Genomic DNA, 25,606 nt, shown 5'->3' with positions numbered 1-25,606 from the left:
TCTTTTCAATTTATTCAGTTGGTGGAACTTCATGTTTTTTATGTCCCTGAAGGATCGTGGAACTATAAGCTAAATACCATTTCAATAGACGTTGTTAACAAATTCATTTCAGCTGGATTTATAAGGCAAGTATTTTTGTGGTCATGTTATAATGTGCCTGAAAAAGCAATTTTTTTTTCTGCAGAGAAAAATGGTTTTTGGAAATTCAAGTTGTAAGTGAAAAACTCTGGTACATGTGATGAACCTAGTTTCTAACTTAATACTATCAATAAAGAATGCTATGCAACACTTAATAAGTACTGTAGAGGGGCACCTGGGTGGCACAGTCGTTAAGCATCTGCCTTTGGCTCAGGGCGTGATCCCAGTGTTCTGGGATCGAGCCCCACATCAGGCTCCTCTGCTAGGAGCCTGCTTCTTCCTCTCCCACTCTGTCTGCTTGTGTCCCCTCTCTCGCTGGCTGTCTCTGTCAAATAAATAAATAAAATCTTAAAAAAAAAAAAAGTACTGTAGAAACAGATGTTACTTAGCCGGGTGTCACTGCCACCCAGGGCAAAGGGTGTAACTGGTGTATTACTATCGTTACACACAAAGAGAATTGAGAGAGAGATTATCTGAAATTAGAAACCTGTTGAAGAGCTGTGAATAGAGGTTAAATCAGTATATCCACAATGACTTTTTCACTGAACTGTTTCAAAATAGAAGCAGACTATACATATACATGTAAATGTACACATATGAAGCACACATGACATTATTCTTTATCTTTCCTATCACTTCAAGCAAACTAGCCTCATTTTTATTCTGGAACACATCAGACATGGACCTACCTCAGGACCCTTGTGCTTGCTGTTCTCTTAGTCTAGAATGCTCTTTCTGCCCTTACATATCCTATCCCTTCTTTAGCTCTTTACTTCAATATTACTTTTTTGTTTAGATCTTCTCTGATCACTATATTTAAAATTGTAGCTACCCTCCCTTCCCTGCTTTATTTTTCTTTATAGTGTCTTATGAATTACATGTTTTCTTAGTTTGTCTATTTTTCTTTCCCACCATTAGATTTATAAAGTCTGTAAGGGCAGAGATTTTTGTCTCTTTTGTTGATTACCATATTTCCATCCCTTAGAACAATGCCTGACACATAGTGGAGGCTCAATAAATATTTTTTGGTTGAATGAATTAATTACATAATGTTTCCCATAAGATCCTAGAAAAACAAAAACTCAAACGGCATAAATGATGGCTTTAAATTTTAGATGTTGAGGAGTGAAGTATTCCTAATGAGCAAAGATGTGGAGTCTGACAATATTTGATTATCAAAGAAATTTTTAAGCACTAGCTAATCCTGTCAATTCCAAAATAAATATCTGTGGCTAAGTCATTTTTTAATGTATGTATAAAAATATAAATTCCATATATATATAAATTCCATAGCAAAGTTGTTTTTTTTTTAATAATACAGTTTGGAGGTAGATGAGAAAAGTAGATAAGCATTTTCCTTCTCGGTACAGAAAGGACTTTTATAACCAATATTTATGAACATAATCATTTTATTTTTTTAAATTTCCTGAAGTTTTACAAAGTGCTAGGCAGTGTAAAAACACAATATATTGAGCCGTATATGATACATTAAATTAGTATTTATGTTTGAGATAGCTGACTAATGTTATAGAATTTGTAGTATAGCTGAAACCTATTTCATTTTACATTATAAGGCAATGTCATATTTCAGAGTATCTCCTCACCTTACTTTACAAGCCCTGAGAGAGCGACTTGGTGAGTTCCTTGGTGAAGATGCTGTTGCAGAAAAATTCTTATTTCTGAAATGCATTGGAAATAATCTAGCTGTGGTAAGTTTTCTTATTCTTTTTCCTTTTGATTAAAGAAAAGCATAACTTTACAAATTATGTTTTTTAAATGCTTATCAACTCAGCTTCTATAAACGGGGTAAGTAGTATCAATCATAACGCAATGGAAATATCACTGAATACATAGATCATCGAGAAAAAAATGGGTCTTATTGGCATATTATTGGGCACTAGAATGATAGGGATATTTTTGTGTGTGCATCTCCTTGGGAAGAAAAGGAAGACAAAGTTAGAATGTGATTATATAAGTAATATGTATTTTTAAATTTAAATTTTTTTTTTTTTTTTGAGAGAGCGAGCATGTGCATATGTGTGCATGAGCTGGGAAGGGGGCAGGGGTGCGAGGCAAAGAGAGAGAGAGAATCTTAAGCAAGCTTCACATTAAATGGGAGCCTGACATAGGGCTCGATCTCACAACTCTGAGCCCAAATCAAGTTCTCAGCCACTCAACTGAGTGAGCCACCCAGGCGCCCCCTAAAACATTTAAATAAGTACTTGTGTTCTGAACAAAAATGGGTCCTCATTGTTTGGGCCACAGCTAGCCTCATTTGATGTGAAATGATAGGATGCCAACATTTTTTTGTTTGTTTCAAATATTCAACTTGAATATTTCTGTTTATAGGTTCTGTGATTTAATGGCAGGATTTTCTAAATAGAATTTTCCTAGCTGAAATTTTTTTTTTTTAAAGATTGTATTTATTTATTTGACAGAGATAGAGACAGCCAGTGAGAGAGGGAACACGAGCAGGGGGAGTGGGAGAGGAAGAAGCAGGCTCATAGCGGAAGAGCCTGATGTGGGGCTCGTAAAGATTTTATTTATTTATTTGACAGAGATAGAGACAGCCAGCGAGAGAGGGAACACAAGCAGGGGGAGTGGGAGAGAAGAAGCAGGCTCATAGCGGAGGAGCCTGATGTGGGCCTCGATCCCATAACGCCGGGATCACGCCCTGAGCTGAAGGCAGACGCTTAACCGCTGTGCCACCCAGGCGCCCCCTAGCTGAAATTCTTAATCCAGCAAGCCATCAGATCTCAAAGTTTCGGGTTTCTCTTAACTACATAAGGTTTATTTCTTTAATCAAGACTTTCTATATTAAACAAAAATGCAGTATATTCCTATTCCACTCTAGTTAACATATTATGTCATTAGTATGTATTTATGTGATTGTTTATTTAACACCTGACTCTGCCGTTAAACTGTAACTCCCTGTGAGCAGGGACTTTATTTATTCACTATTGTATCTATAACCAGTGCCTAAAAAGGGGTTTGCACTTAGAGGCATTTAAATGTTTATTGGGCAAATTAAATAATGAATGATAATAGGAAAAAAGAAAAAAAGCATTTCCAAAGTAGTACTGTAAAGGAATTTGCTATGTGGAATTCTCAGGATCAGCAGCTAGATACAAAGTTTTTGTCATTTGAATTCTATTCAGTGTGGTAAAATATCTATTTACTCATCTTTAAGTTTTTCTCAAACAAGGAAGAAAAAGAACAGTTCTCCTAACTTTTTGTTCTTTTTCTTGATATCTAAAATACAAAATATCCATCACAGAATCCTAGGTTGGAAGAGACCTTAATAAAGATAATTTAAATCTACTTCTGAAGTCCTTCTAATGTTTATTGATGTTTTTCCATGAACAAAATGAGAACTGGATATGGACTCTGCCCTTAAAGAGTATTCACTGTAGTGGTGAAGAGAAAATACATAAATAATTAAAATAGCGTGTTTTGTATATTCAGAAGAAAAAGGGATTACTTCCAGCAGGAGAAGAGGGGAGATAGAAAACTTTGAGGAAGGAACGATATTCAGTTTGGATCTTGAAAGATAAATATTTGATCTTGCAAAAATGTTGGGTGGAAAAAGCTTTCTGAGCAGAGAAAATAGAATGAGCACAGAAGTGGAAAAACAGGCAACTCAGAAAGAGTCACTGTTTCCTTTTTTATTGGAACGTGGTATAAATGGAATAGTAGAGAACAAGTTATAAAGTGATTTGCTGAAGGTCTTGAATGCCAGATTAATGCGTTTTGTTTGTTTCTGAAGCTTTGGAGTTTTAGAGCAAAAGATGACGTGATGAGAGCCTTCAGAGACTAGAGGCAGGGATTGTAACTAGGAGACTTTAAGAGACTTTTGCAGTGGTTAGGCCAGAAATACAGAGGGCCCAAGGAATAGACTCTTTCTCAGATTTCATCTGCTGCTATTTTTCTTCTTGGTTCTCCATTTCAAACACAAAAATCTTTGGTCCTCAAATACAACAAACTCCTTTCTGATTTATGTGCTTTCACTTGCCTGGAAATTACTTCCTCATGATTTTCAAATAGCTTGCTTTTCCTTTTCATAATTAAGGTCTCAGGCTCAAGTATTATCTTTTCAAAATGGCCTTCTCTGATCACCTAGTTTTTAGATATTCTTTCTCTTAAGTTACTCTCTATTACATCGTTTTTTGTTTTCATAAATCACATATCAGTATCCCAAATCATGTTTATTTAACATCTGTTCTCTTAAGTAGAATATAAGCTACGTGAGAGCAAGGACTTTGCTCTCACACCATATGGAACCCATAGCTCTGACCCGTAGTATGGGTCTGCCTGACCTGTAGTATGCTGTCAGTATTTGTTGAATGAGTGAATGGTTGGATGGATGAATAACAAATGAACTCTATGGGTTGTATATTCAGGAAATAAAGTTTACAAAGTTGGACTCTGAAGCCAGATTATCTGGTTTTGCATCCCAATTTGGAAAATTCCTAGTTATAAAATCATGGGCAAGTTATTTAGCTTCTCTTTCCTCAATCTTATTGTCTGTTATATGTAACTATATATAATATGTGTGCCTATCACGTGGAATTGTGGAGATTAACTGAGCTAATATATGTAAAGCACTTAAAATAGTGCTTGGCATATAGTGAGTCCATGCAAGTGATAGCCATAATTATTGCTACTAAATGACATAGAATTTCTTTTACGTTTTTTACAGTGAATAGAAATAGGATTATGTTCTACATTTTCTAGACTCTAACCTTAGTGATCAGCTTTTAGATTTGATTTTTATGTGCCTTCTGCAAAAAAAAAAAAAAAGGAATAAAAATAATTGAAAACATACAAAAGCTTTATTTTTTGTCATTTATTTCTAGGTGAAGGTAAAGCAAGAATCAGAACTGAAACTCAAATCATTTGCTCCTCCATATGTATGTAATATGACATTTTAAACTTATGTTAATTTTTTGACTTACTGTTTTTTAAATTACAAACTAATTTTTTTTTAATTTCCTATATGTTTTAGGCTCTTCAACCAGAATTATATTTGCTTCCTATAATGGATCATTTAGGAAATATTTATTCAGCATCAACTGTTTCTTTAGATGGGCGGCAGACTAATAATGGTGTTGCTGAGGCTGATGGAATAATCCACAGACCACTTAGTGTAACTTTGTTGAAGGAAGAACCTGGACCAGATCCCAGTTTTTTAGTAAACACTTTGAAAGAGCTTCTTAACAAGAATCAGGAAGAAGGTGATTTCAACTGGAATGGGAAAAACAAAGAGGTTATTATAGTATATTTTAGTAGTCAGGTCTGTGAGAAAATTCTGGGCAAATCTAGCCTTACGAATGTGGCAGTATAAAAGGAAAGCTACAATTCCATTTGGGGATTTTTAAAAATAGTTTCACCAAGTGAGAGGAAAAAAAACAATTACTATGTTAAAAGCCAAATCAGAATACTTATCGCACTTAAATAAACTCTACCACTTTCTTTTATAACAGTTTCATGTAAAGTTAAGGCTAAAGGAGAAAGGAAGTGATCACTGCATAGAAACTTGGTATTATTACTATAAGTGAGGAGGATCTTAGCCACAATAACTGTATCAAACCAAAGCAAAGCAACTTTAATGCTGGGAGACATTTGTATTTCAAAGTGTCATAAAGTTTTATACGATTACATTCATCAGTGTACTGATAGTTCAGTTCTTACAAAGTGGTAGATAATTAAAATTAAACATATAAATAAAGCCAGAACTATAAGAACTTATTGAAAAAATATTGCATGAGGAAATAAACTATTTATGATGGAAAAGCAAATATACCAAACATTTGTAAATGAAGCCCTCCCAACTAATGACAACATCCATTACAGCTGCAAAATTTACATGTTCTTAACCAGTTGCATTTTTCTCCATCTTCAGTTATAACCATTCTTACATTCTAAGTTTATGCTATATCCATTGATAGTTCAAACTTAGCACCTTCTTTAGTGTTTAGCCTTCTGATGTGTTTTATTATTTCTGATGAGACATGTGGATGAGATCCACCTTTTTATTTGATGCCAGTGAGATGCTCAGTGAGAATCTTTACCTCCTTGACCTAGGCTTGTCTCTGCTGTAGTGCTAAATATTGTTTTTCAGTGATGGTATTACTTAAAGGTTAAAGGGAAAAAACACCTGGGGGAAAAATGCAGACTGGAATCCCAGCATTCCTGAAAAGTACAAGGTCAAGTGGCTAATGAAGTGAGCAGTTGCCCTACATAAAGCTGTGAGTAGTGTCATATTTCATATCCTGGGTTGCTGGCCAGATATTAGCACAAAACCCCCCAAAAAATCTTTGGTGGGAGTATTTAACCCTTGAATTTTGTGAAAGTGTAGTTTTTAAATTGTATTAATTTCTTGGTGCTTTGATCCAAAACAAGTATGCTGACCAGCATATGCTCATTTTAAAAAGTTCTAGAAACACCAATAACTTTAGAAAATTAAGATTAAAAATAATTCTACCATCCAGAGATAGCTTCTGTTAGTATGCTGGTATATTTTCTTTCAGTTATTTTTTCAGTTCTTGTATGTAATAAATATTTTTAACTTTTAAAAATGAGGATACTAACCCTCTTAGAGCCTCTTCTTATATTTTAGAATATATTGTAGATATTTCATATCAATAAATATAGATCTACATCATTATAGAATTCCTTGTGGTATAATTTATGTACCCAACCCTGTGTCAGTGTTTTTGCTATTATGAATACTGCTGCAAGCAACATTTTTCTAAGTGCTTTGTGCATTTGTCCTGTTAGTATTTTTTTTTTAGAAGTTTAATGGCTGTTTCTAAGGCTGTGTTTTTTGTTATTATTCTTTTTCTTATAAGAACTTTTCAACATTGTGTGTCTTCCTCTGGTCACATCCTCTTTCTTCCTAGAGATAACTACTACTTTGATTTTTTTGAGATAATTGTTTTCTTGGTTTTCTTTATAGTTTTGCAACCGGAATATGTATTCCTTAACAATAGTTTAGTTTTGTAGGTTTTGAATTGCATTAAGATGGAATAATATTGAAAGTATTTTATTTTTGACTTGCTTTTGTTCAACATTGTAAGATTCAGTCATGTTTCACATAAAATACCATTTCATTTTTCATTGTTGTATAATATTCCATCATATGACTATACCATAATTTATTCTGATGATGGACATTTGGTTTTTTGCCAGTGGGGGGTATTAAAAATATGCTTTTCTGTACATTCTTGTACGGGACTCTTAAATGTACATGTGCACGAGGATGTCAAGAGAGTATACCTAGCATTGGCATTGTTTGTACGTACTCAGCTTCACTAAATAATGTCCATGTGTTTTCCAAGGTGGTTGTACCCAGCAGCAATGTCTGAAAGTGCTATTGAACCATAAGTTACCATTCTATTAGATATTTTCTGTCTCCTGTTTCTCTGCTGTACATTTTGGGTAATTTCTGCAAAATTTTCTCTCAAGTCTATTTTACCAATTCTCTTTAGTTGTGTCCTATCTGCTCTTAAGTCCTTACATTGAATTTTTAATTCCAAATATTTAATTTTTCTTTTCTAATGGTTTTCTTTGGTTGAACATGTTTTTATAGGTTTAATGGTCATTTGTATTTGCCTCCTTCAAATATTTTGCTCATTTTCTTTAAGTGTTGATTCATTTTATATACATATGTATTTTTTCCACCGTGTGTGTGTGTCTATATATTTAATTCATTCTAGATTTTAGTTCGTGGCTTGTCTTTTTATTACCTTTATGATTCTTTTGATGAAAGGAATTCCGAAGTTTTGTCAACATGCTCTAACAATACCAAGGATTGTGTTGACATCTTCAACTCTTAATCAGTTTTGCTTTATGTATTTTGAAGCTGTTATTAAAAGCATGCACATTTAGGATTACTATATCTTCTTGATGAACTGACCCCAATGTTATTATGTAATGTTTCTCTTTATTATTTCTGGTAATAGTCTTTATTTTAAAGTTTACTTAGTCTGATATGAATATAGTCACTTGACCTTTCTTTTGTTTAGTGTTTGCATAGTATATCTTTCTCCATTCTTTTATCTATTACTGAATATCCAAAGTGGGTTTCTTGTAGGCAGCATATATTTAGATCTTACGTTTTAGCCAGTTTGACAATCTATGCCTTTTACCAGGGATATTTAGACCATTTACATTCAGTATAATTAGAGATGTGGTTGGTTTTAAATCTACCATCTTGCTATTTGTTTTCTATTTGTCTCATGTCTTCTATCTTCCTAGTTTTTCCTTTTTTTTTTTTTTTTTGCCTTTTTCTGAATTAAGGTTTTTTATGATTCACTTTTATCTCCACTATTGGCTCACTCTTTCTCATTTTAGAAAATTGTTAGTGGTTACTGTAGGGTAGAGGTCAGAAAATATCTAGATTTATACTTTTTAGATTTTTCTTTTAATTTTTAAGTAATCTCTACACCCAATGTGGAGCTCAAACTCACAACCCCAAGATCAAGAGTTGCATGTGCCACTGACTGAGCCAGCCAGGCACCCCTATTTTAGTTTAGTTTAGTTTAGTTTTAATCCATGCCTATGGCTTGTTTTTAATAAATCAACTTTTATTGGAACACAGCCATACCCATTTGTTTACATATTTTCAATGACTGTTTTTATACTATAATGACAGACTTGAGTAGTTGTGGTAAAGACCAAATGGTCCATGAGCCTGAAATATTTAGTATCTGGCCCTTTAAGAAAAGGTTTGCTGACTCTTGCTCTAAGGTATACATTATACACTTTTAATTTGAAGTCTACGTTCAAATTATATACAACTTCATTTGTAATTTAAGAACCATATAGCAGTATTACTTCTGTTTCCTCCCTCAATTCCTTTGTGCTGTTGTCATACATTTTACTTCTGTGTATAACTCCACAATACATTTTTACCATTTTTACTTTACACTGTTAGGGGAAAAATGACTTTTTATATTTAGGAGAGAGTTTCTCCCCCCCACCCCCACCCAGTGGTAGTAAACCTATGCTTTGTATCAGTGCATGATCCTGGGCCCGAGATGATCCTTACAGCTTTTGCTTCTGCCCTTCCTTTAGGCCTTGCCTCTGACGGGTGTTGAGAGGGTTTCCTACCCCATCCCCAGTGATGAGACTTTTCAAAGCTAATATTGTTGGAAGGAGAGGCACCTGTTCTTCCCTTTAGAGCTGATGGCTTTTGCCTCTATTCCTCCACGAGAGCCAAAAGATTTTTGTGTGGGTTCTGAGATGGGAGAGTTTCCCGTTCCAGCCTCCAGTGGCTTAAGTCTTTTGCTTTGCGTGAAAGAATAGTGTTGAAAAGGATGGGATTTCATACCTATGTGCCATTGATGGCTCTTTCAGGTCTCCTGCTCTACCCCCAGTCTTTCCTGTAAGTGTAATACAGGTGCATGGAAAGGACCTTGCTATTAAATATTGATTTTCCTTTGTGTCTGAGGATCCCAGAGATTCCATACTATCCTGGTAGCCTACACTGGCCTTTAGAATTCCTTAAAATTTTAGCTGTTTTCTTCTTATTTCTTTTAATAGTAGTTATCCCTTCCTCCTGTGCTCTGCCAAAGATGAAACAATTTTCTCCTAGGAGGGAATTGGAATTCAATTCCTTGCAACTATCATTCTCTAATGAGTTCAAGGAAGGTTATTATTTTATAGGTTATTTACCTTTTTCTCGTTCAAGTGGAAGCACTGTTTCATCTTTCTATAATCCTAAGCAGAAATGGAACTACAGTTCTTAAATTTTAGTATAATCAAGTTTATTGGCATTTTCATTTATGGGTAGTGTTATTTATGTCTTTTAAAAAATCCCTTTTCTACCCTGAGATGTATTACCTTTCAAACATTTTGTGGTTTGATTTTCCAATTTAAATTAATCTACCAGGAACTAATTTTTATATGTGACATAAGATAAAGTTCCTTAATTTATTTCCATATGTACTCTTCCCATTTGTTGATTGTTGTGCAATTTCTTAAAAGTGCCAAATGACTCTTTTGTGGTGCATGAGAATGCAAACTATCTGAGGTCTAACATTATGATATTGTCAAATATAGCTGGTAAGAATGTGCATAGTATGTTTTACAAGTCCTTTAATGAAGGAGAAAAGAGTAATGCTTTACCCATTTTCATATTGAAATGGGCATTCCCTTCCATTAGTTATCTTCTGTTCTTTCCCATGGGTCTGTGCTACACACCTCTACATTTTTGTGCCTCAACTTCAATGTGTTTAATACTTGACTCTGTCGTTGCCCCCAAAGAAGTATACTTTCTTGACTTCTTTGGTTTCATCATTCTTTTAGATGTTCAGACTTTAAGCTTTGAAATATTCCTCACTGTAGAATAATAGATTCTTAGACTAAAGGAACATAAAAACCATTTTATAGCCTCCATGCTTATAATCTGCTTTCCAGTCTATTCTCCAGAACATAGTCAACATCATTTTTCTTGTTACAGGCTGGATTATTTATCTCCCTGTTTGAAAACCTTTGAAAGATTCATTGATTACTACTTAAAGCCCAAGTTCTTTAAGATGACATAGAGAACACTTTGCACTCTGACTTGAAACCCAGGGTTGCAAAATATTTGGCTTTGCAGATTGTTCACTGCCTAATGCCAAATGCCAGAAGGCTTCCTTCACACAGATCATGATATGAATGGAGCTTTCAGGATTTGCTTAATGTGGTAGTTGGCTCAGTAAGTTTTAGCCATTACCACCACCACCACCACCACCACCACCACCACCACCACTACTACTACTACTACAGTTTAAGGATAGAAGGGGAAGAAGTACCATGATGTACAACTAGAGAGGTAGGTAGGGACTTGAACTGCAAAAGCCTTGGTTCCAAAACTAAGGAATTTTTAGGCAATGAGAAGCCATCTGAGCTTGTGTTTGTTTCAAGTTTTTATTTAAATTCCAGTTAACATACAGTGTAATAGTAGTCTCAGGAGTAGAATTTGGTGATTCATCACTTATGTATAACACCCAGTGCTCATCACAAGGGCCTGCCTTAATACCCATCACCCACTTAACCCATCCCCCCACCCACCTTCCCTCCAGCAACCCTCAGATTGTTCTCTATAGTTAAGAGTCTGTTTTATGGTTTGTTTGCCTTCCCCCACCCCCACCATTATTATCTGTTTCATTTCTTAAATTCTACATATAAGTGAAATCATATGGTATTTTTCTTTCTCTGACTTATTTCACCTAGCATAATACACTTCAGCTCCGTCCACACTGTTGCAAATGGCAATATTTCATTCTTTTTGATGGCCGAGTAATATTCCATTATATGTATTTCACAACTTCTTTATTCATAAGTCGGTGGACATTTGGGCTCTTTCCACAGTTTGGCTATTGTTGATAATGCTGCTATAAACATCGGGGTGCATGTGTCCCTTCAAATCAGTATTTTTGTATCCTCGGGTAAATTCCTAGTGGTACAATTGCTGGATCATATGGTAGTTCTATTTTTAATGTTTTGAGGAACCTCTATACTGTCTTCCAGAGTGGCTGCACCAGCTGGCATTACGCCCAGAAGTGTAAGAGAGTTCCCCTTTCTCCACATCCTTGCCAACATCTGTTTCCTGTATTGTTGATTTTAGCCATTTTGACAGGTGTGAGGTGATATCTCATTGTAGTTTTGATTTGTATTTCCCAGATGATCAGTGATGTTGAGCATATTTTCTTGTGTCTGTTGGCCGAATCTGTCTTCTTTGGAAAGGTGTCTATTCATGTCTTCCACCCATTTCTCAACTGGATTATTTGTTTTTTAGGTGTGGAGTTTGATAAGTTTTTTAATAGATTTTGGATACTAACGCTTTATCAGATATGTCATTTGCAAATATCTTCTTCTGTTCCAAAGTTTGCCTTTTAATTTTGTTGACTGTTTCCTTCACTGTGCAGAAGCTTTTTATCTTGATGAAGTCCCAAGAGTTCATTTTGTTTTTGCTTCCCTTGCCTCCAGAGACATATCTAGTAAGAAGTCACTATGGCTGATGTCCAGGAGGTTGTTGCCTGTGTTCTTCTCTAGGATTTTGATGGTTTCCTGTCTCACATTTAGGTCTTTCATCCATTTTGAATTTATTTTTGTGTATGGTGTAAGAAAGTGGTCCAGTTTCATTCTTTTGCATGTGGCTGTCTGGTTTTCCCAACACCATTAGTTGAAGAGACTGTCCTTTTTTTCCATTGGATATTCTTTCCTGCTTGGTTTTAATGGGAGTAACATGACTGGATTTCAGTTCTGGAAAAACAACTTCAGTTACCTTATGGAGAATAGATTGAGGTAATAAAGACCTGAACTATGAAATGCAGTAGAACAGAAATCAGAACTTGAAGTCGAGAGATTCCTGAGGATTGGGTACTGTGCTGCGTGCTTTATATGTACTTTGCCATTTTAGGAATAAATAAGGAAACTCTGCTTAGAGAAATAACACCTGCTGTGACAGTGCCAGGACTTAAACTCCTGTGTGTTTGACTAAAGCCCATGCTTTATTTATAACGCTGTACTAGAGTCATACTGATCTTTTCAGTGTTGTCAAAAATGCTGCGTATGTTAGTACTCCGCGTCTTGCAAATGCCACTTTCTTTGCTTTAATTCTTCTTACTCTCTTCTTTGTCAGACAAACATCTCACAGTTCAAAACATAGTTTCACAGTTATCACTTCCTTTTCTCTGAATCTGTAACATTTTATGCATATATTACTATAGCTCTCAAAACACTATTATGATTTTTTCAAAAGTGAATAGGCCTTTCTTTTTGTTATTAAATTGCATAGGTACTGAATGGTGCAGTCATCATGCTCTAAACTGTTACTAGGAATGAGATACATGTGCCATATCCTTACCACAATTACTCAAAATCTGCTGAATTTTGCATTGTTGTTTCTTTCTTTGGGTGGGTAGGGGGGTGGTATTTTACTATTAGTTTTTAAATAGCTGATATATCTGGTTTTTGTTCATTTTGCATTGAATATATACTTTAGAAAATCCCTGTTTGTTGTTCTAAGAGGACTATTTCAGATGTACCAGCTGGAAAATGTAGCAGCTAGACTGAAAGTAAATCAGTATGGGCTTCAGGTTGCAAAATTTTGTGGCAACCCTTGTAAATGATTTTTCAATTATTAACATGACTCATTAATTTTTTCTAAATTAAAAAATTGGATTTATCCAAGGGAAAAGTATCTGCAGTAACACTGCCAGGTTCATGAATCTTTTGTTCATATAGATCATATAGAACATTAATGTTAACATTTTAAAGACATTGCATAGTTTTCCTATATGGGGAAATTTTGTTAAAATGAAGATTTTATAAATAGAAATGTATATGTGAAATAACAAATGAGATTTTATGCACTGTATTCATACTAGCATTTTCCAGAGAAGTTTCCTCAATACAATTTCAAAAGATGCTTTTGGGAAAAGCTTTCCGAAGACAATTAAGTTTGAGTAAAACCCAACTCACCCCCATCTTGCAGGTTCACATTGTACATAAAAACAGAGAAATCCTTCAGGTGTGTTTGTGTGCGTGTGTGTGTGGTTATATTCCCGGTAGGGTTCCTTGATTAATTTTTTTTCCCCAAACTGAATTGACCAAAGAATTCTTCTCATAAACTGTTTCACGAAATTCACTTTGAAAATTGTTGCCTTATACATGTATAGTAGAGTTCATGGAGATTCTGAAACATGGAAGATTATAGTATGTGTGTATATATGTGTGTGTGTATATATATATATGTATATATATACACACACACATATATACACATAAAATTTTATTTTACTATTTTCTTAATATTATGAACTTCATTTGCCATGGATGAACAGCAACATCAGCTGCGGGAAAAGCCACTCCAAAAGAAAACCAGCCTGGAAAAAATCAAATTGGAAATTCTGAAGTTCCAGGATCATTGGAAGAATCAAATACTGATTATTTTAGCAACAAAAAAAGGTGATTAGTATAGATGTTGATTCCACGTGTCTAAACTATAAGAAAGAGTGAGATATCCAGGGTACTGTTATAAGGATTCTAATTAGAACAAACATATGAGTGAAATTAGTGATATTTTTAATTAAAATGACCTTGATTCTAATCTCTGCTGTTGTAGACAAACATTCCTCTCCAATGTAATGAATAACTTATCGCTTAAATTTATTTCCATTGTAATTATTTTATCAGGGGCAGTGTAATGACAGAAAAATTTGTCTTTATTTGCCTTTCTTAGAATTAATTTTTCTGCCTCACTTAGATTCTTGGTTATAGCTAAACTAACCAGTATGTTTGAGTTTCATATGGAATCATTTCATTCAGAATTACAGTACTTAGACAACAGTTTTGCATATAGTCTTTTGTAATTAAGATAAGGGATTTTTTTTTAAAGATTTTATTTATTTATTTGACAGAGAGCCAGTGAGAGGGGGAACACAAGCAGGGGGAGTGGGAGAGGAAGAAGCAGGCTCCCAGAGGATGAGCCTGATGTGGGGCTCGATCCCAGAACACCGGGATCACGCCCTGAGCCAAAAGCAGACGCTTAACGACTGAGCCACCCAGGCGCCCCAAGATAAGGGATTTTATAAACAATCATTCGCAAAAGAACTATAAACAAAATGTTTCCAAATATTTTAGTTATTTTACTTTGCCTTAGACATTGCAATGTGATTTGAATTTAGCCGTAATATAATTAAATATGATTTTCTTATTCATACTAAATGTAGTTTATGTTGATCATTAATGAGTTTGAAAGATAATATGCTAATGGTCTCAGGCTTTTTAAGGTTTTAATGTTACATTTGTGTTTACAGAATATCAAATAAGATATATAAAATGCAAAAAGCTAATATTCATGGAATCATTTTTTTAATATGATTTTCAAATCTGTCATTCCCTTTAAGTCAGTTTCTTTGGAAAAATGAAGATGATGGAGTTAGTATCATTAGAACAGAGGACAATCAGGTATGATTTTAAAGTTTTTGTTTAAATGCAGTATGGCAACAATATTTATATTTAAATTGAGACAAAACTGCAGCTTAAAATGTTTAAGGTTAGAGGATGGGAGATAAGCCTCAAGAAAATTCAGGAGCCTACCATTTCAGTGAAATTTTTGGGTGTTTCCAAGGTGTGGGTAAGACATGTTGAGTTACGCCTTTCAAAGTGAAAGCCAGGTTTGTATATCTTGCCCTAGTCATCACTGAGAATGAGTCATTTGATGGACCTCTTTGGAATTTGGAGAACGATTTGCCACATTTGGATGTGCTGCTTCAGTTTTGTTTTTGTTTTTTAAATCAAGTAATCTAAAAGACTGCCAACTTTGGGCCCAAAGCAAGAGAAGGTTCAAAAGGTGATCTGAGAGACATTGCAAGCAGTGTTGCCACTTGTGTTTTAACAGCCAGCTCATACAGTGCTGTCTGATGTGTGTTAGATTGGAATGCTGAACGGAGTCTGAGACAAGCCCTGAGACAAGCCCAAACACAGCTCGGAGCCCTTGGGTTTTAGAGCCAAAGATACACCATCTTCAGCAAATAATTGTTCTATCGTTGCTGAGTATTAATAAGACACACTATCTTCATGCTTTAAAAATTTTGTCAGTCTAGTGGATGCTTAATGCTATCCATGGTTTGAATTTTAATTTCCCAGATTATCCATAAATTGATCATGTTTTAATATTTTTATGGACTCCATTTTGGTAACTTTTTGAAAGTACCTTTTCAGATGTTTCTTTTGAGTTGTCTGCTGTATGTTTCTGATTAGTGTAAGTTTTTTAAATACTCTAGAGATGTTTCTTTGACGCTCACGTATGTTGCAAGTAGCTTCCCCTGCCCTGTGCCTTGTCTGTAGTCTGCCTTGCTGAATGCCTTAAGTATTCCGTATCCTTATTTTATTCCACGTTCTCTTGCTATATCTTAGACTGAGAATGGTATATTAGGATCTCCTATTCCTAGTGTGTTACTGTTTATCCTTACATTTCCTGTGGTTTCTGATTTATTTAGATTTCTATATGTTATTTGGCACAAAGTTCTTATGGGAATACTGGAATCACTTTTGCACTTTTTTGACTCATTTAATGCTTTTTTTTTTGGCCTGAATTCTCCTTTATTGCATATCAAGATGCTAACCTTTCTTTTTGTATACGTTTATTTGGCATACCCTCATCTTCCTTTCCCACTTTTTTTCCAGCCTTTCTGAATTGTTTTGTTTTAGGTATGTCTTTTTTTTTTTTTTAAGATTTTTAAAATTTATTTGAGAGAGAGAGAACAGAGTGAGAGAGAGAGAGCACGAGCTGGGGTGAGGGGCAGAGGGAGAGAGAGAGAGGGACAAGCAGACTCCCCAGTGAGCAGGGAGCTCAATGCAGAGCTTGATCCCAGGACCCCGAGATCATGACCTGAACAGAAGGCAGATGCTTAACTGACTGAACCACCTAGGCGCCCCTAGATATGTTTTATATGTACAGCCTAGATAGAGTTGGGTTTTGCTTTGTGAGACAGTCTGAAAATATTTTTCATTTAGTAGGTGAGTTATGTCTACTTATTGATAGAACGGATGTGTTTGTCCTGAGATTTGTCATTTTATGTTACAGTTACTATGACTTACTATGTACTTTATTTGTACTTTCCCCCCCTCCTTGTTTTTAGGTTATATTTTTGTTCTAGTGTTTACCTTTACACTAATACACTTATGCTAGTATTCTTAGTCTTCCTTTTTCCTTTTTTAAAAATGTATGCTTCCGCTTTTGATTTGTTACCTCTAAGATTATCCAGTGACTTCTACCTTTTATATTCAAGGCAATCAAAAAAATCTCCTTTCTTCTCTCAGTATTTTTAATTGTGTTATTTCTACTGTATCAAAGAATATAACATTTCTATACCATACGTCTAGTCTTACCCCCTCACCTTTTGTTTTAGTCTCAGGTCTGTAATTAAATATATTCAACACTTACTGCCACTTCTTTTGCAAAAGATTTTTCAATGATCTCTTCATTGGATTAATCTCAATTTAAAAAAGCACCTCACTATAATATTCTCTTCTTCCACATTTAAAACTTTGTCTAGAGCAGAGTTAAGCAAATTAGGGCCTGCAGACTGTTTTATAAGGCCTTGGACCTCAGAGTGTTTTCTACATTTTTAAGGAATTGACAAAAGAAGAATCATGACAGAAACCATATGTGCCCCACAAAGCCTAAATTATTTACTCTCTGGCCCTTTACAAAATTCGTTAATCCCTGCTGTAGAATTTTGATACCTGAAGGATAGCTTGATTGGGTATCACATCCTCGGCTTACATCTTTTTTCCTTTCTGTTTCTTTGAAATGTTGCTCTACTGATGTCTTGTTTTATATGTTACTAATAAGCGTGGTGCCTGGTTTTCTTTTCTTTGTAAACTAGTTTGTGTATATTTGTCTGGAAGGCCAAAGGATTCCTTTAACATGTACTAGTTTTACCAGACTGCATCTCAATTGGGAATTCTAGGTCAGGTTTTCCTGGGTACACTGTGGATCCTTGCAGTGTGCAAATCAGGACTTTATTTCAGGAGTAACAGATAACAGATCCATTCTATTGTTTTCTTTTTTCTTCTTTACCTTTTATATATGTTACTTTCTCTAAATAACATATAAAATAGATATAAATAAAAATGGTAAAATATATTTTTTTTTTCTGTTTCATTTTCTGTGCTCCTTTTATTTGTATTCTCCACTATCCTTTTTTTGGCTATATTTATTCTTTCTAAATTCCTTCTAATTCATTTCTGAGACAATTTTGTTTTTCCTTTCTTCAGTTTAGCCAGCTTTCATTTCACATCTTCCTGTTGTTTTTCCTATTTTATTCAGAGTTTTTAAATTCCTGATTTATTGTGTTTGTTGGTATCTGCAAATGCTTAATTATATTTAATCTAAATTGTAAGTATTCATAAGTCTTTCTCTGCTTCATGGCTGCCTGTTTTGTCTTAGTTCTCTGTTTTGAGGGTTTTAAAAGGTAAATTTGTTTGGATGCTAGATTATTTTGAGATATTGTTCATGTTTACTTGTGTTGGATTTTCCATATAAGTAATAACGTGTTCTTATAGAGGAATATGGAGTTGTTTCATAGTTTCTTTTGCTTCTTAGATCAGGAGCTCCCTCTTCTGTTGATATAGTGAAATGCAGCTATTTATTTATTTTTAAATAAAGGGGTCTTTTGTGTCTGTTTTCTTTGAATTCTCTTCTAATTTAATTCAGCAGAGCTGTTGTCTTGGCCGCTTTCTTCTTTTCTCTTACCCCCCTGGCTCTGAGGCAACACCTCTTCCAAAGTATTTTTATCTCTCCTAGAAGCTGTCTTCCCGTGATTACCGCCTCTGGCCCCCTACATTTTATAATCCCTTTCTTTTGGCCTCCTCATCAAAAGTGCTCTGATTTACAAGATCTTATCTTGCTCTCAGTATTTCTTCTATGCATGTGGCGCCCTCTCCTTCTAGACTAAATCGTGGTTGTTTATTGTGTTATCTTTGGATAGCAATCTCTAATGCACCGTCCACATCTGCTCGTAGGTGGGCTCCTGAGCGCACACTGCTGCTCTAGGGTATTTATTTCCTCACTTATATGTAAAGTATGTGTAAATTAAAGGGGTCTGTGTCCTGTTTATACTGTAGACATAAATTATGGGTAATTTCATTTGCTTTCCTTTTATAGTAATTGGAAAGATATATGGAGAGATTGTAATTTAGGTGTTTGCCATGTAAGTAAAAAAAAAATGCATTGTTGTGAATTATCAAATGTTTACAGATAGGTGAAAAATAATGTGTCATCCTACCAAATCCTACTGATTTTCATGTTTGCTTACAGATAGGTAAAAAAGAATGCATCACCCTACCAGATCTTATTGATTTTCCTTCACTTCCTTGTCAACCTGCTCTTTCTCCAGGAGTAACTGATCTCTCATTTTTACAGATTGAAAGTAAGTATGATGATACTATAAGTATAGGTGATTCTATGAGGTAAAGTTAAATATTAATGGGAAGTTATTGCCTAATGCGTACAGAGTTTTAATTTGGAAAGATAAAAAACTTCTAGAGATGGATGATGGTGATGGTTGCAAAACATCATGAATGTACATAATGCCACTGAACCGTACATTTAAAAATAATTAAAACTGTAAATTTTATTATGCATATTTTACCACAAAAATATTACATTATTTTAAAGTATGTGAATTATATGTTAATTACTGTATATGTTTAATCACTAATATTATTTGTGCTTTTAAAAACATATATTTTTGGGGGCACCTGGGTGACTCAGTCTGTTAAGCATCCAACTCTTGGTTTCAGCTTAGGTAGTGATCTCAGGGTTGTAAGATCGAGCCCCATGTTGGGCTCTGTGCAGAGTCTGCTTGAGATTTCTCTCTCCTTCTCCCCATCCCTCTGCCCATGCATGTACATGCACGCGCGCTCTCTCTCTTTCTCGAAAATAAATAAAATACACACACACACACACACACACACACACACACACATTTTTCATGTAAGGACAATAAGTCTAGGTCCAAGATAAATTTACCAAAAGATTTAAACCAAGACACATAACTATTTTAACTTTACCTGACTTCTACACATGTATGTAAGTGTAGAAGAGATATACTATATACTTTACATATCTGAACATCCCCTTATGTGTCCCTGTTAGAAACTGAAATGACTCCTCAATATTTTCCATAGTGACAAATGCTATACTGCAGAAAAAAGAAAAAAAAAAAAACTTTTGGGTAAAGTCTACTCTTGCTATTTTAAGCACTTTTAAGTTTTACACTCCCAAGTTTTAGCTTTTAGACATTGATGGGTTATTACCTTTTAGGAGAGAAGATTATTGAACAAATGAAACAAGTAAAGGAAGAAAGAAGATTTCTGGAAAGAATTAGAGAAGAACTAATAAAAAAAATTGAAAAGCTATTTGAACAAAGCAAATTGAAGCGATATCATGGTAAAGTTTATTACATCTTTTATCATTAGCATGCTTTACAGAAGGTTTTTTAAATTTAAGTTCAAATATTTTTTATAACTGACATTCATTTATTTATTCATTATTGTCTACTGAATTTAGCCACTGTTCTAGGGGCTGAGGAGATAATAATAGGCAGGCACAATTTGATCTCTGCCCTCAAGGTTATAGTCCAGTGGGGACATGATAAGAAAACAGTCATGATGCATCCTGATGATGCTGTGATAAAGGAGTTACAGAATTGCACACATAGGAGTACAGAGGGAGAACACCCACATTAGATGGAAGAGATCAAGAAAGGCTTCCAGGAAAAGTGTTAAGTATGCTAGAATCTGAAGTGTGCCTCCTCTTGGCTGTGGGCCTTCAGACATGCTTTTCCCTCTGCCAACTACATCTTCTTTTCCTTCTATCTCCCCTCTTCCCAGCTCACTTGGCTGTTTCCTACTAGTCATCCAATTCCAGCTTAGATATCACTTACTCTAGAAGCAATCGCTGGATTCTAGTCTTCCCTACATGCTTAATTTTGTGGTATGTGTCTATCTGCTTTGCTAACCTAAATGAGTGAATGAACGAATGAGAGAAATTAGGTAGAAAAGTAGCTAGTTTTCTTGCACCAGAATTAGAAACAAGTGTTATTAGGACTGGTAGAAATGGGGAAATGTGCCAGAATGGAGAAAGTATAGGATAATGGCTTGAGAGATGTTAAAGGATTTGAAAGGACTTCATTTTGGCTTGTATTTGAGGATTATATGAATAAAAGGCATATATGGAATTAACTGGTTTTAGGATCCTCAATTTACAGCAGAATTATTGCTTCAGTCTGTTTAAAAGAGTATAGTAAATGGTGATGGGGCAAGAGAGATGCTTTAGCTAGGGTTTTCAAGAAAAACATCACTGAGGAGATATCATTAAGATGTGATTAATAAGGGGGCAGGCAAGTAAAGAGGGAAAAAACAGTCTGAACAGAAGGAACACTAAAATGTCAAGGGCCGGAGATGGAAATGAGCTTGCAGTAGTAAGGACCTGAAATGAGGCCATTATGGCTGGACTGTAATACAGAGTAATGTAGAGGAAAACAAAATCAAAAGCTCAGCGAGGAACAGATAGAATAAAATCTGAACTCGAATTGGCCTAAGTAAGGTGGGAAGCCATTGGAGGATTTTTAAGCTAGAGGTTTATATGATTTAAAAAATATTTTTAAAAGATCAGAATGACTGCTGTATGGAATAGTCTGTTAGAGAGGCAAGAATGGAAGCAGAGAGACCAGTTAGAAACATAATGTACTTTAAAAAAAAATGATAGTGGGGGTGCCTGGATGGCTCAGTTGATTAAGCATCTGACTCTTGATTTCAGCTCAGGTCATGATCTCAGGATCCTGAGATCAAGCCCCATGTCCGGCTCTGCACTCAGCAGGAGTCTGCTTGAGATTCTCCCTCTCCCTCTGCGTGCGTGTGCGTGCACACACGTGCACACTCTCTCAAGATAAAGGTAGTGGATTGACTAGGGACATAACTTTGAAGAAGGTAGAATGTGCCAGATGCTGGAAGTATTTTGGCAATAGTACCAACAGAACTTGCTGAAGGATTGGATATAAGGCATGAGGGAAATAAATTTGGAGTTTTCATTTCTTTGATAATCTTTTAAAAATAAACATAAGTTGTTGGGGCGCCTGGGTGGCGCAGTCGTTAAGCGTCTGCCTTCGGCTCAGGGTGTTCCGGGATCGAGCCCCACATCAGGCTCCTCCACTAGGAGCCTGCTTCTTCCTCTCCCACTCCCCCTGCTTGTGTTCCCTCTCTCGCTGGCTGTCTCTCTCTATCAAATAAATAAATAAAATCTTAAAAAATAAAAATAAACATAAACATATTCTGATATGATAGAATGCAGTTTATGTTCCTGTTAAGTTTGTATTTAGAATCTCCTTGGTGTCAAAGTGATTCCCTAAATTGGCAGTAATTTCTAATTTTCTCAACTAAGGGGCTCAGGTTTAAGAAATTCTGCCCTATATAAGTTTAGGGATATATTTGGAATAATTTTAATAAGTGATGAATCAGAATCAGCTTATTTTATAAAACATAAGTCATTTGGGGGCTGAAAAAAATATGCCTTTCTCTTTATTTTAATTAAGTAATGACTTCAAATCAGATTATGGAAAAAAGTGATCAAAATAAATATATATATTTTGCTAAAGGTAGTATTTTTAATCAAGATTTTTCAGAAATAATTACAAGTTTAAAGAACTTGGTTTGGTTCCTGGGTCTATCACTACTATATTTGTAAGGCAAATCCTTTTATTATCTAATAAACATTTCAATCTTTGCTTTAATTTCCTCAACATACGAGGGAAGAAGGGTAGGGGAGTAGAGGGGTTTAAATTAACTCTAGGGTCCTTTCCAGGTTGAAAAGTTAATCCTTTAGTCAGACTCACACTATGTCTGCTTTTTTGGTAGCCTGTGATGGTTGGAAGAGAAAATACTTTGAAACAAAGAAAATCACAGCATCATTAGAGGAGGTTTTAACAAAACTTCGAGAAGATTTGGAACTTTACTATAAAAAACTGCTCATGCAACTTGAAGCCAGGGAGATCAAGATGAGACCAAAGAATTTGGCAAACATCACAGACTCTAAGGTACTTATTACTAAATGTGTTCACATTCTATCAGAGAAGTTCTACTCAAAATATGTGGTTTATCATTGTTAGTATTATCATATGTAGGATGCTTTTGGCTATGCGTAACAAAACCTTGACTTAACCAGGCTTAAACAATAAGAAAATTTATGATCTCATGTAATAGGTGCTGAGAAGATATAATCAGCAGCCTAATGATGTCTTTAAAGGGACTAGGTGCTTCCAGTAGTTCTCTCTTATTTTGAGTGTTGGCTTCATTGTAAGACTGCTTTTCCTCACGGTACCAGTAGAGGTGCCGATGGCTAGTAGGGCTATATGCCTCGCAAACAAGAATATATAAAACTTTTCCTTTAGCCTGGTGGAGGTTCAACCAGGCCTAACCTGGATTAATAGTAGTTATCAGGGAGTGCTGTGTGCTAACTCAGACTGCTTAGGATCTACCTCTGTACCTGGGGATAGGGTCATTTTCTTTGAATCTATGGGAAAGAGATGAACACCTGATGAAACATGGCAGGGGATCAACAGTATGCACTACATTTCTTTAGCTGGGGAATAGTTAATAACACCCACAGAATCTAAAGGTATTGATATTCTAAGGAATTACTAAATTATATTAAATTTGATTAAGATAGATCAGAGATATGAAGTTTACTTTTTAATTGAGTAATTGTACCGTACATATTTAAACAAATTCCAGAGGCCATTTATCAATTTTTGTTGGTTGACCAAAAAAGGTTATATGTTAATTATGATTAAGAGTATGAATTTAACTTTAGACATGATGAAATAGTAAAAGTTTGTATTTTCTTTTTCCCCAGTCTTAAGATATAACTGGCATATAACATAGTATAAAGTATACATGATTTGATATATGTATATATTGTGAAATGATTACCACAATAAGTTTAGTTATAAACTATTTTTCTTGTGATGAGAACTTTTAAGGTCTATTTTCTAAGCAACTTTCAAATGTACAAGACAGTATTGTTAACTATAGTTCTTATGCTGGACATTATATCCTCAGAACATCACCCATTTCCCCCTATTCTCTACCCACCCACCCCCTAGGAATCTGTCCTGTTTCTGTATGTAAAAGCTTACCATTTTAGATAAATCTAATGTAAAACTTAAATAGGCTCAAGTAATGGTTTGTCCATTTTAGCTGATACTTTTTATCCACTTTTTTTCACAAAGGCAGCTTAAAATTTTAAATGGTTTTTGTTGACCACTATACTTCATAAACTTTTCCAAATAAAAATAGCCAAAAAGTCTTCTTATATAAAATACAGTATTAAATATTTTAAAGTAATACTAATCTTATTCAGCTAATAAAGTATAATGACAATTTCAAAAGCCTTCCTAGTATCTTAAACTTAGTATATTCCTTTTATAGTAATAGTTCATGCCTTTGTGGTGCTAATTTAATGGCACTTGTACAGATATCTACTTATTTTTATAAAACATGAATAAAGGTAGAACAGAAGAAGAGAATGTGGTCCCTGAGACATAAGAAATTTACTCCAAAGCAATGAGTTTATTTTATGCAATAGGTTATTCTTATGATTTGCTTTTTTGGTGTTAGCACTTTGTAGTTTACAAGGCAATTAAAAATAAGAATAGATGTTACACTAAGTAAGGATGTCTTCATGTATTTCACACAGAATTACCTTATAATCCAGATCACTGAAGTACAGCATGCAATTGACCAACTTAAGAGAAAATTGGATACTGACAAAATGAAACTCATAATAGAAGTTAAGGTAATTTGCATTTCTCCTAATCAGATAGCATTTATCTTGAAATAAATTGTTTTAGTGTATTTTGGGTATCAATAGCGTAAGGATAGTAAGGATTGTCTTAAAATTGTTGCCTTAACAACCAAGAGCATGAGTGAGAAAAATGCAAGAATTAAATCCTGTATAAAGTTGCATGTTATAACAAGGCCAAAGTAAAATTAGTAGAATTTCACTAAGAATTAAAAGAAAACGACCTTCTGAATCAGTATAGAGTCTCAAGTCTGACAAACCCCACTGAACCCTGAGATCCATGTAATTTTTTTTTTTTTTTTTTTTTACCCGTTCTGGGGGTAATTATCTCATGCTGATTATTTTCATGTATATATAATTATATGAAAGCTATAAGTTGACTTCTTTACCAGAAATAGCTCTATGACATGAATAATGACCCCTTTCTAGAATCAGAACTGTCCAATTAGAACTTTGTACAATGATGGAAATGTTCTGTATCTGCACTGTCTGATACAGCAACACTAGCCACGTAAGGATATTGCGCACTTGAAATGTAGCTTGTTGCATAACTAAGGAACTGATTATTAAATTTTATATGATTTGTTAATATAGGTAGCTACATGTGGCACATAGCTACTGTATTGAATAGTGCAGTTCTAGATTCTTTTCCCTAGCAGCATTAGGCCTCTCTCAATTCTCATTTTTGAAAGGTGATTCTTTTTTATAGATGAGAAAACAAGCAGTTTCAGATTTACGCACATTGAAAGCTGAACTGGCACAGAAGAAAATTAACACATCTTTACAATCTCAATTAGGTATGTTAATTTGAAACGTCAAAAAATTTAACCATTGTTCTTAGCACAATATTTTATATAAATCATAAGCTTTCTATCTTTTCATGTGGGTTTTACAAAGTATTTCAGGAAATATTAGATGTAAAAAAACGGTAGCTATTTTTGAAGCTTTTAAGTATTTTAAGTACTATAATTTTCACTTTTAAATAGTCTTAGAGACAGTTTGCTCATTGTATTTTAATTAAGGGCAATCTGGAAATTAAAAATAGGGATATTGAACTTACATCCAGGCTATGATACAGATTAGTATCTAAGAATTTAAAAT

At 34.6% G+C, this 25,606-nt stretch overlaps 1 protein-coding gene across 1 annotated transcript in view; it reads left to right on the top strand.

Moving 5' to 3' along the window:
• Positions 1-25,302, top strand: part of SPATA1 (spermatogenesis associated 1) — a 48,052-nt gene extending 22,750 nt beyond the window's left edge. The window contains 12 exon segments of the mRNA XM_008690663.2: positions 19-125; positions 1,730-1,847; positions 4,995-5,048; positions 5,144-5,372; positions 13,977-14,100; positions 15,042-15,102; positions 18,962-19,073; positions 19,970-20,095; positions 22,561-22,739; positions 24,401-24,499; positions 25,215-25,270; positions 25,272-25,302. Of these exon segments, the coding sequence (XP_008688885.1) occupies positions 19-125; positions 1,730-1,847; positions 4,995-5,048; positions 5,144-5,372; positions 13,977-14,100; positions 15,042-15,102; positions 18,962-19,073; positions 19,970-20,095; positions 22,561-22,739; positions 24,401-24,499; positions 25,215-25,270; positions 25,272-25,302 (1,296 nt within the window).
• The last annotated feature ends 304 nt before the right edge of the window (positions 25,303-25,606 follow it).

The sequence above is a fragment of the Ursus maritimus genome, unplaced genomic scaffold (genome assembly GCF_017311325.1).
Source record: "Ursus maritimus isolate PB19 unplaced genomic scaffold, ASM1731132v1 scaffold_12, whole genome shotgun sequence".
Lineage (NCBI taxonomy): Eukaryota > Metazoa > Chordata > Mammalia > Carnivora > Ursidae > Ursus > Ursus maritimus.
This window is presented reverse-complemented; position numbering and strand designations above follow the sequence as displayed.